At 42.5% G+C, this 11,749-nt stretch overlaps 1 protein-coding gene across 2 annotated transcripts in view; it reads right to left on the bottom strand.

Moving 5' to 3' along the window:
- CACHD1 (cache domain containing 1) overlaps positions 1–11,749 on the bottom strand; it is a 217,427-nt gene that overhangs the window by 54,814 nt on the left and 150,864 nt on the right. For both annotated transcript variants that reach the window (XM_029229043.1, XM_029229041.1), the window contains exons 5-7: positions 8,188–8,314; positions 5,252–5,396; positions 4,168–4,384 (exon numbers count right to left, since the gene is read on the bottom strand). In XM_029229043.1, the coding sequence (XP_029084876.1) occupies positions 4,168–4,384; positions 5,252–5,396; positions 8,188–8,314 (489 nt within the window). The remainder of the gene's footprint in view (positions 1–4,167; positions 4,385–5,251; positions 5,397–8,187; positions 8,315–11,749) is intronic.

Below are 11,749 nucleotides of genomic sequence, written 5' to 3' on the forward strand. Positions count from 1 at the left end.
ATGCTTGAACAATTCTCTAATAAATATTAACTGCAAATTTAAATTACATATTTTTTCATCAGAAATTAAGATATGAAAGCTGATGTATAAAAATATCATAAGCTAGGGAATATCCCTGTCTTAAACTAGATGTCAATCTTTTTCCAGTGTTAAAAATACAGTCCTGTAAATTATTTTTTTTAGGATGCTAAACAGCTCACTTAAGCTTCAGACTGGAAAATACTACTTGACCCTAGCAGGTAGAATACAGATATACCATGAAGCTAACAAACCATCGCCCTGTGGTTTGTCATTTATGTGTGATAAATTCCTGGACACCTGCAAGACTGACCTAAAATGAACTCTTGAATTTTCTTACTTGGCTTTATGATTCTGGATAAAACACGCTGTCACTGAGAGCTGGTTTTAGGCACAGGTCCACAACTGGAGAACCAGAAGGGCCTGCAGCCTGCAGCTCCTTTAGTCGCCAAGCGTATTTTCTTTCCGTCCCGACAATAAGACATACACTCTGCAAGCATCCTCACTGTCTCTGCCCAGCCACTGACTCTACTCCTGCCCTATCCTTGGGCAAAATTGAGTTATTTTTCTATTTTTAGGTATCAGACCTGCCAAATTTGGTCTGATTTATTATTTTACTTGCTAGGATATCCCCTCTCTAGTCGCTCATGGGAACATTAAGCCTTGTGATTAGTAATGTTAGGGATGAGTAATTATAGGGACTTGGGGCAGGGCAAAGCATAGCATGTACCTGGAAGAAAATGCAACCCTCTCCGTTTGACAAGTCCCTGTCTAAGCCACTAGCATTCCTTGGGGTCAGTATCAAAGGGGGGAGGACAACTCAAATTTGGGCTTTGCCCATGCCATTAGATTCCCACTCCCAGCCATCTTATTCCTTCTGCTACAAAATGACCCTCCCCAACCAGTTATCCCCCAGACAAACCCAGAACAAACAATCCAAATGTGTCGATGGTATCAGTTACAGATCTACCGTGGGATTGAAAAAGAGTCAGCACTGGATAAAAGTTTTAGATTTTCTGATTAGTACAAAGCAAATTAGGACAAAGCCACCATGATATATGCCATGTGGCCTCTGTTCATATGACCACCAATGTGGGGCAGATACCTTTCTGTCATTCACAGACTAATCCTTACAATAACCCTACAGGGTAGACTCATTGGAATAATCCTATCCCACTGCCTTCAAACAGTGCCAGGTATACAGTAGATGCTAAATAATTGCCTGTGGAGTGAACACAAGTAATGATGTAGAGTACAAGCTCCTATGAGGAGTACATAGACCCTTCACCATGCTGTAGCCAAGGCTACTAATGGTCCTTGACCGTCTTTGGGCTTGGGGTCAACTTAGGATGTCTAGGGTATCTGCTCTCCTTTAGCCAGAGCTAGAAGGCTTTTTCTTTTTTTAAATATATATATATATATATATATTTAAAATTTCTTTTTTTTTTTTAATGTGGACCATTTTTAAAGTCTTTATTGAATTTGTTACAATATTGCTTCCGTTTTTTATGTTTTGGTTTTTTGGCCACAAGGCATGTGGGATCTTAGCTCCCCAACCAGGGACCGAACCCGTACCCCCTGCATTGGAAGGCAAAATCTTTAACCACTGGACTGCCAGGGAAGTCCCCAGAGCTAGAAGTCTTGAAGGAAACAGAATATCATAATAACCACAGCTAATATTTATTTAATATTTATGATGGAGCCCTGGATCTTATTATCACACCCAATTTGCAGATGGGGAAACCAGACCTGGAGAAATCAAATAATTCACACAAGTTTAGAAAAATTTCAGAGTAGGAATTTGAACACACATTGGTTGAAATTCAAAACCCACATACTTAACCACTGTGCAACATTGCTGGAGAGCAGCTCAAACCTCTCCTTAATAAACTGGGTAATACTAATTCCTGATGTGTTTCTTTATGCAATCTAATTTGGGTTCTTTTTTCTTTGAACCGCCAGTAGAAGTTGTAAAGTGGAGGCCTGTGAGCTAAACTTTAGAAACATCTTACTTGGCCTAAAAAAGACTCATCTGAGCATTTAGAAAAAAGACATCAAAATGTGTCCAAATCTGTGATGGTCACTCTTCTTTCCATGTTTTTGCTCGCCAACATTAAGAAAACCCCCCAAAACCCAAAGGAGAAACGTTTCCTGTCAAAGCAGTCTTCTGCTCATGTGCAGGGCAGGAAGGTTTGTAAGAAGAGGTTTAATGAGGTCTCTATTCACAGTTTTAAAGCTGGAACAAATGACAACATTTGAAAATGAAGGGGTTTCACATAAAGATCCAGATTTCTGGCTTCTCTTAAAACAGAATATCTGGCAACACTGGACAGGCGTTCCTGCAAGGCAACGAGAGGCTGAACAGAAGAGCAGCTGTCTTCTTGATGGAGCATGCGCCCTCTAGCTTCCTGTGCTCCCCAAACAATCCTCATTACCTTACCTCGAGCTCACCTGACACACTCACTGCCTGGCTGCTGCCAGTATAACATTTCTCTCCCTTACTTAAACAGTGTAATAATCATCGAAATTGGACTTCATCTCTAAAGATGGTTTGATGACTGAAGAATCAAGTAAAAAGAGCACATCTGGTGAGGAATGCCGACAGCCGGACGGCAGCTGGTAAATGGCATCCACAGGTGAATGGCATTGACCAACTAGCCAATCTGTCTTGAATACTTGAGAGGTCAGCCTTATCCTTTGGCCTTATTGAACTATGGACAACTTTACGCTCAGCCATCCTGTAATGTTGGTCTGTGGATAGCCGGTGCTTGCCAAGGCTGGCAGGCAAAATTCTAAGATGACCCCAATGACCCCCACCCTTGTATGACTCCCTCCTCTTGAGTGTGGGCATGACCAGTAATTTGCTTCTGGCCAACAGAATATGGCTAAGGTGATGGGATATCATTCTTGTGACTGTGCTATATATTTGGCAAAGATGGAGGGATTCTGCATACGTAATGAAGGTCTTAATAAGCTAACCATGAGGGAGAGTAATCTGTTTAAATCAAAAGGGAGAGTAAGCCTGATTAGGTTAGACAAGGCCTTTAAAAGAGGGTCCAAGCCTTCCCCGAAGTCAGGGGCTTGAAGAAAAGATGCTCTCCTACTGGCCTTGAAGAAACAAGTACACATGAGTTTCACAACTGCAAAGAAATGAATTCTGCCAACCACTGAGCTTCGAAGAAGACTCTGACCCTCAATGAATCCACAGACTTGGCTGACACCTAGAATACAGCCTTGTGCAGTCCTAAACAGAGAAGCAGCTCAGCAACTCATGGACTCCTGACCCACGGAAACTGTGAGATAATAAACTGTGAGATAACAATACACAGAAACGTAAAACTGATACGCCATTTACCATCATTAGCTGTAATAATTACAGTAGCTTCTGTCTTTCAAGGGCCCACCATGTGCCAGGCACTAAGTTGTGCATTTATCAATGTGGTCTTAGTTTTAATGCAGACACACTGAAGAGCTTGAAATTATATTCTTTAAATTTATCTCAATAGGATACGTTCACTGAAAAAAACAACCTACAAACAGATTTTTGAATATAAAAGAGAAAATGACATAGATTCCTTTCAGTAGTTTCAAAGCATGTTATCTTATTTCAAATATCCTTCCCTTTACTTTAGCATGCATCCTAATTCCAGATTTTCTTTAACACATGAAAATTAAATTAGAGTGCCTTTGTACATCTGAAGGGCTGTGCTCATCTAAATGACAGCTGGTTAGAAGAAGGAAGGATCCAGGCAAGAATTCCGGCTGCCCCGTTTCTGAGCACATGCGCACAAGCAGACAGCCACTCTGAGTCACTGAGGACGAGAGGCTGACAATTAGCATCAAAAAGGATGTGGATATTCTCCTGGGAAATAAACGGGGATATGTTCCTAATAAAGGCGCAGGAAGAAGAGGCTCAGGGAGTAAAGAAATCGTGCAGACTGAGTACCTTTGATTGGAAAAGATGAGAAAATCTAGTAAGATCCTAGTATTAGATGACCATTATGACAACACAAGAAAATTTTATCCCGTCAATTTAGAAAAAAATCCCTCTAGACATAGTTATGTGATCAATTTACAATATATTTCTATTGCCATCCTCTATCTGTTAGTTTATGAGCAACTAATTTATTAGTGAGCAAAGGCACTTACTTGCTTGGAACTTGGTGCTATTGTTGGTGCTTCGAATCAGCTGAAATGCCTTTTGAAATCCCACCGCGTGCTGGGTAGGGCTGTCCAAAGACTTGACGCTGCTGACGAAGGTGGACATTTTCCTTTTTGTCTCACTGGTGGCTGGAGACAGGAATGTCTTATAGCACTGGTCAAGTGAGCAAGTCCTGACGGTGTCTGCCACAGTCAGCATGGAGATCTGGAGGGGAAAACAAACAGAAAAACAGACCTTGTTATTCTGCCAGGGAAAGGTTTTCTACATTTCAGAAGAGCGCCCAAAGTGACAAGTCCTACCGAACAGTTTTGGAGAGTTTAAAAAGAAACGCCTAGAGGCATCGACCTATCAAATTTGAAGAAGATTAATTAAGGATTGGTAAGGGACAGGGACCCTAGAATTTGGCTTTTGTTCCAAGATGAAGTCAGCAGTACGGTGTTCATCTAGTACATTAAAAACAGTATTTCGCACACATAAAAATCTTGGCAAGTACTAATCGTCTGGATTCTCCGACTGGAGGTGGCGGTGAGGGTAAAGGCATAGGGTGTGTGTTTTAAACAACTAGATTAGTGAGTAAAACCTTAGGAGGTGGAAAAGTCAAAATGATGAAGCAGAAAATGTCTACAGGCAATAGATTATCATTAGTTGTAAACACGCCTATCTCTGAGGTATCCTAGAGATTAGTAAACCTCTAGCAGCCTTCTTTTCTCCCTTGCCTCCCATCAATCTTGAGATAAAGACAAGTCATCCACCAGTGGCCAAGCCCTAGCCCTGTTCTTCCTTAGTATAATTTCCAGTGTGAAAGTCACAGCTAATTAGAAGTCTAGGCAGGGCCACTAAGGAAGTGCAAGACTCAGTTTGGTGGGGATGGTTTTATAAAGAGATTTGGAACCAGGGTTGGCAGCTGCTTCCTTAAATACGAGAATAAAAACTACAGCACTCTCTTTTCTCAAAGTCATTTTTAAAGGTGGATTGAAAAATACATATCATAAAACATAAAGTACTTTTAAAAAGGTATTCAAGAAAGACCCAACGCCAATGGGGGGGGGGTGTCACTGGGGTCATCATCACCTTATCGTGTTCATCGATGGCGCTGAGGATGACCTGGGCAGCGTCCTTGGCAATCTGAAGCTGGGTGTCTGTGACGGAAGCCCCGTGGTCCAGGATCACTACTATGTGCTTTGACTGCGGCCGGACAGTGGAGACGTAGATAGGTCTAGAATGGGGAGAAGCTCTCTGGGGTCAGTCCTGGTTTAGAGTAAAGGCCTCAACCTAACACAGCTATGAGTGCTACATATGGGCAGGCACGCTGGCCTCCCTGTGTTTCTGGGGGTTTGGCACAAGGATGGAGAGACCAGCACGGAACGAGAAACTATTCTGGTGCACTGAAAACAACACCTCAAGACAACAGCGTGCGTCTACAGAACAGGGATTGGTGACTTCTGCCTTCCAAAGATTAAAGCAACCGGGAGAAGGATTTAAGAAGCAAAGCCTTTGGAAGGCTGGCTTTTTCAGCATATGTGAAAGTCCACCCTCCCTGGAAATGGAACTGGTGGCCCCCCGGGCAGCAGAGACAGAATAGCAGGGAGAAAAAAGTCCGCCCGCCAGTGCGGGGGTCCTCTGCAGATTTAGAGTTGGGCTTGGCTAAAACGGAGGCAGCCTGTCATCTGTGAGCACGCTGAGCAGCTTTGAATAGCTGGTCTGGTTTCTCTCTCCCCAGACAAAAGCCACTGCTAGGAGGGCCCTTTTCCTTTCTGTACTGAAACAATTTACACAGGTCAGCCACCAAAAGGCCCCTTATCCGAGCATTTAAAACTGTGCCATCAGATTTGTCCAAGCCAGTGATAGCCACTCTTCTTGCCAGGTTTTTGTTTGCCAACATTAAGAAAAGGGGTGGAGGTGGGGGGAACGCCAAAGGAGAAGTGCCTCCCACCAAAGCAACCTTCTGCTAGTGTGCGGTGCAGGCAGGTTTGTGAGAAGAGGCTTAATGAGGTCTCTATTCACAGTTTTAAAGCTGGAACAAATTAGAGGGAGCTTAAGAGAGCAAATCAGCCTCGAGAGAATTCTCTCCTTTATCGACACCCCTAAAACACTAGAGTGTTCTGTGAAATGTTAGATGCCAGTTGAGTCACAAAAGCCTGGGCACAAATTAAGAAATACAGGCAAAGTACCAAAAAAACTCAAAATTGGGCCAAGTTTACACTAATTGTTCTCAAGCCAAAAGTCCTACATTAATACTAAAGCACTACTATATTTTCACTAGTCAATACCATTCAGCCAAGTAGGGAAATTGGATAAAAAAAATCCAAGAGTGGTGGCTAGAGAAGCGAAAGAGGCAACAGAAAATAAGGAAATCTGTCTATCCCAACACTGACAACCATGTCGAATACTGAACTTTTAAGTCCTCCAAGCTAGATGAGTAGATTTTTTTTTTTAATGACATACCCCTCCTTTCCAATTCAACTCAACATAAATGAAGAGCAGAATATGTGTTCACACTGTCACAATAAATTGTTAAAAACTGCTTTACTGGGATACATAAATAGCAGCATTATATGTACAATCTGGGGCGGTCCTCATAGTGCAATTGGCTCCTTTCTGATATGCTCTGCAAACCCACTCCACAGTTCAAAGGATGTGGAGACCTTGCAAAAGCCTCAGGGGTGAGAGGACAGGTCAAGAGACGGCGACAGCAATCTAGGAGGAGAGGAACTCGGATTACTTAGTCAAGGGAACAGAGGCTTGAGGATTGATTTAATGCGCATTTAGGGTAGAGATTCATGAAACCTCCCGAGTGTAGGTGAATGCTGATTTGTGACAAGGTGCTGCTTTTCCTTTTGGACCATCCCTCACAGGTGATTCATTAAAAGCAGAATGCCATCTAATCTATCTTCTTAGAAGTAAATGAGAATTAGATGGTTTATAATGTCTTTGGCCTCTCCTGAGAGATGAGCCAGACTAGAACCCAAGGTCATGGATTCTGGAACAGTCTCCAAGATGCTCAAGTCTTCACCATGCTGTCTAGGGAGGGAACGGAAGAAACTATACAAATGATACAAATGTCCCTCTAGGAAAAGCACAGAAGTAGTATTTTCCTTGGGGAAAATTTTAGATACAATTTATTTATTTTTTTCTTCCAGTTGTATTGAAATGTACTTGACATACAGCACTGTATAAGTTTAAGGTGTACAGCATAATGATTTGACTTACATACATCATGAAGTGATTATCACAATAAGTTTAGTGAATAGATATAATTTAAAACAAAGATGGAAAGAAGCTAAATTGGTGGTTTAGTCTCAAAAAACGTGGCATGAAAAGCAGGCATCTTGCACTAGTTCCAGAAGTTCTGGCATCAAACATCTAACACTGCAAAAGGGAAACTGTGGGGATTAAAAAGGAAAGTATCTTTGCCTAAGGGGTTCTGTAAATTGATGAGCGTTGTCCTAGAAATCATCTCACCATTACCGCCCTTCTCGCTAAGTGGTAGCATCTCAAGTCATTTCCTGAGAAAAGCAGTGTGTTAAGGACCCTCGATCCAGTGTTTTCTGGACAACCTTAAGACTTCTAGTAGCTGAGATTTGCATGTAAATTTCAAAAGGATGGCCAAGCATGTTATCACAGAAAGGAAAGCTGAGAATCACAAACTCTATTCTGAGATATGCTGTAAAGTCTTCTAGCGCTGCCCTTGAGAGAAGGTATTATCATTTGTCTCTCAACGAAGGTGTCTGAAACTCAAAACAGACTGGGTGCTTCAAAATTTTTTATTTCTTAGTAAATACCTTGTTTTACTTGGCTTGTTAGATAGTTCTGAAAAAGTTCCAGGCTACATCATTTGCCTTCCCAGGCATTTCTACACCCACAAATGTTAAATAATGAAATCATTTCAGGATAAGTTTCTGAAACCACAGTTTGGAGGCAGAGCTGTGTGTATGAATGGGGAGTCTATATTTTATACAGATTACTCTTAAGCAGTAATTAAAACTTTGGCAAGCAAGTCAACGTACCTACTGCGATGCTCATAGCTGCCCTTACACCGGAACTTGTGTGCTGGGAAAACAGTGAAAATTCCTTCTTCTGAACTGAAATACTGCCATTTAATTCCAGGGTTGGATTTCAGGTTGTCTGCAAGAACTGGAGGAGTGGGGAAAAAGACATATAACCAACAAATCCACAGGTGCACGCAGGCACTGTGCCTCAGGCATCTGTTTTGCATAAATGGTTTGTACTATGAAGAAATCCCAGTAGGTATAAGGCTGTAAATTTTCTACTCAACATTTTCTTTCTGTCCCTTAAAAAAATACCCCATGAATAGAAAATGTAATGAATGTTTCAGTCAAGTGAAGCAATCACTCTTAACATTGTACGGTGACACTATATGTCGTGAATTATTTTTTCGGCATAAATGATTCATTTGCATTAATCTCTCTCCTCACTGGGCTGGTCCCCGTTAAGCCAGTGTATACTTGCTGGCCTGGAGTATGTTCTCCAACTGTGGAAAACAGTAATATTAATAGGCTAGTCTCCCGAGGGACTAGACCTGTGACCTTGACCTTGTTCACTTCACAATGAGGGAAACAGCATCGATAGTACTTGAAAAATGAGAACCACAATCATTCAGGAAGAGCTTACAGAATGATTCCAACATGGCAGCACTGGAATAGAGGCCTTCCCTCACGTTATCTCATTTAATCCATAAAACAACCCTAGGATGAAGGTGGTATTATTATTTTTTTAACACCTTTATTGGAGTATAATTGCTTTACAATGGTGTGAGTTTCTGCTTTATAACAAAGTGAACCAGCTATACATATACATATATCCCCATATCTCCTCCCTCTTGCGTCTCCCTCCCACCCTCCCTATCCTACCCCTCTAGGTGGTCACAAAGCAGAAGCTGGTATTATTATTCCCTACTTTGGAGTTGAGAAAATATGCTTACAGAGCTTAAGCAAATTGGCTGAGGCCTTGTCAGGAACTGGCTGAGCTGGGATTCAAATCTGGGTGTCCTGGCTCCTGTGTTCTTTACATCAGTTGGTATTGCCTCCCTTCCTAAGTGTACTGCATCCCTGCCACTGGTTTGCAGCTGGGGTGGCAGCCACCTTACTGTGTGTGTGCAATACTGTCCCGAAAACTCCATGAAGTCTTTCTCTCTTCTCTGATGCCCCTTCACTCTACCCACACCACCTCATTTATGTATTACACACTACTATGTGTAGGGTACTGCTTTACATGTTGCGAGAGATACAAAGATGAGCAGAAAACAAGCCCTCCTGCAATAAGCAATACATCAGAAGAATTATATAGAGGGAAATGGAGCAAAACAAGAAAGCGTGAGGTATATTTGGCAAAAATATATATATAAAGCTCTGAATGCCACAAAGCCATCTTTTTTTTTTTTTTTCCTTTGGCCATGCCTCGCAGCATGTGGGAATCTTAGTGCTCCGACCAGGGATCGAACCCACACCCCCTGTAGTGGAAGTGTGGAGTCTTAACTACTGGACTACCAGGGAAGTCCCCAACACATGGCCATCCTTTAGTCTGGCTTGGGGGTCAGTCAGCAAGCTTCTGTAAAGGGCCAGGTGGTCAGTGATTCTGGCTTTGCAGACCATATGGTCTCTGTTCCAACTACCCAACACTGCCTTGTGGTGCGAAAGCAGCCACAGACATCCATAAAGGAATGTGTGGGTGTGTTCAATCAAAGCGAATTTGCGAACATCAGTGGCAAGCCCAGTTTGGGCAGTGGTCCTCCAACCACGCTGTGTAAAATGTACTATGTGGAGGCCTTCAAAAATATTCAGCAGTTACCCTGCCCAACACACACCGAGGAGCCATAGCACACTGTAGCCTCACACAAATCCTAGGAGTAAACAGTTATTAACCCCAAGTTACAGGTAAGGAAACAGGCTGAGAGAGGTTTGTTGACTTGCTTGAGGTTTCACAGTGGACAAGAAGGGAGTCAAGCCAGTGTATGACCACAACGCCCATCCCCTCTCTCCACTCTGCCAGCCAGCCTTATCAAGGTCATCACCTGGACTCAGGCGACCACTCTCTCTCCGGGGACCAAAGCTGACGTGAGTGCATGTAAACACGGAAGAGGGTTTTTCTCTGCCTTGTCTCCTGGGAGTCTGAAGCTCAACCTTGATCTCATATTAGCACTCTTCTCCAGGCAGCCCTGCCAACCCAGCAATAAAAAGGCAAACACCGCCTTTGGGAGAAAGGAAAGCTCGGTGACCTCATTTAAAAGTAACATCTGTAACAATAAACAGGCTACAGTGAGACTATTAAAAGGGGAGCCAATGAGAGCAAGAATGTTTTAAAAATAAATCAGAATTCACACAGTGCGTGATACATTTAGTCTCACCACAAAAGATCATTCTGGTTCCATTCCAGCACTAGAGCCTAAGTATTGGGCAAGGTTCCTCAAACCCTCCCGCTGAGAACTCCTTTGGTATCTGATTAAATTTCATCTGTTATTCCACACTAGCAGAAGATGACGGCTATGATGGTAATGAGGACCCCAGGGCCCAGAAGCCATCAATCTATCATTGTGGTGTGCACCCCAGGCAGGCGCCTCCTGACTTAGAGGTGGAGGTGGATGATAGCCCTACTATCTATGCAGAGAACCCAGAGGGGTCTTCCCCCATTCATAGGAGTCAGTTAGGCGTTCTGACCACTGCATCACTTGGGCTGGGGTCCCACACACTCACTCTTTCCTCAGAAATGCTGGAAGCTGTCCAGGAAGAAAACCTGGGCAGACGCCCAACCTGTGAGCCCACGATGCACAGTGCTAGGCTTTAAGTTATCAACGGGCAGGGTTTGTATCTGTTTAAACTGCTCTGCACACCGATCTCAGACAGACACACGTGAAGGAGGCAATGAATGTTTTTTCCTCACCGAAGCTGAACCCGAACCCCAGGACAGAAGTTCATCACACCCTCTGACATCCTCCAGCATTTTACCTCGTCCCACCTTCTAGCTAGAATTACTGTCCTAACAGGAAACTGTTGGATCCTCCATCCCTAGACTCAAAGATCCTTGAGGGTGAGATCTATATCTGAGCCTTGTCTGTTACCACTGAAGCAAAGATTCCCAGTACTTTTCACATCAAGGCGCACGCTCTGCGTGATATCTGCAGCATACAGACTGGGAAGATCTGCATGGAAGTACTATTTCTCGAATGTTTTGATACTTTTGTTTGATAAATTCTAAAATCTTACTTTCCTCTAATGCCAAATCCAATTAAACATAAATTAAACATAGAGCAATGATTAAATAAATCAATATAGAGCAATCATAATTCTAAATATGTTTAAAAATGATAAACACTCCCTTCTCCCAACAGTACTGCCAATGCAACCAGTACAAAAATAGGTAAATGGAGAGAGAAAAAGCCTGCTTGTCGGATGATTTCACGGGACCATACATGTCAAAACATATCAACTGTATATGCTAAACATGTGAAGTTCATTAGATGTCAATTATTCCTCAATAAAGTTGATTTAATAATAGTGCAAATTTATTGAGCATCATACAAACTAGTTTTTTTTTTTTTTTTTTTTTTTTTTT

This window comes from Monodon monoceros, unplaced genomic scaffold (genome assembly GCF_005190385.1).
Source record: "Monodon monoceros isolate NGI ecotype Baffin Bay Population unplaced genomic scaffold, NGI_Narwhal_1 Super_Scaffold_18, whole genome shotgun sequence".
Lineage (NCBI taxonomy): Eukaryota > Metazoa > Chordata > Mammalia > Artiodactyla > Monodontidae > Monodon > Monodon monoceros.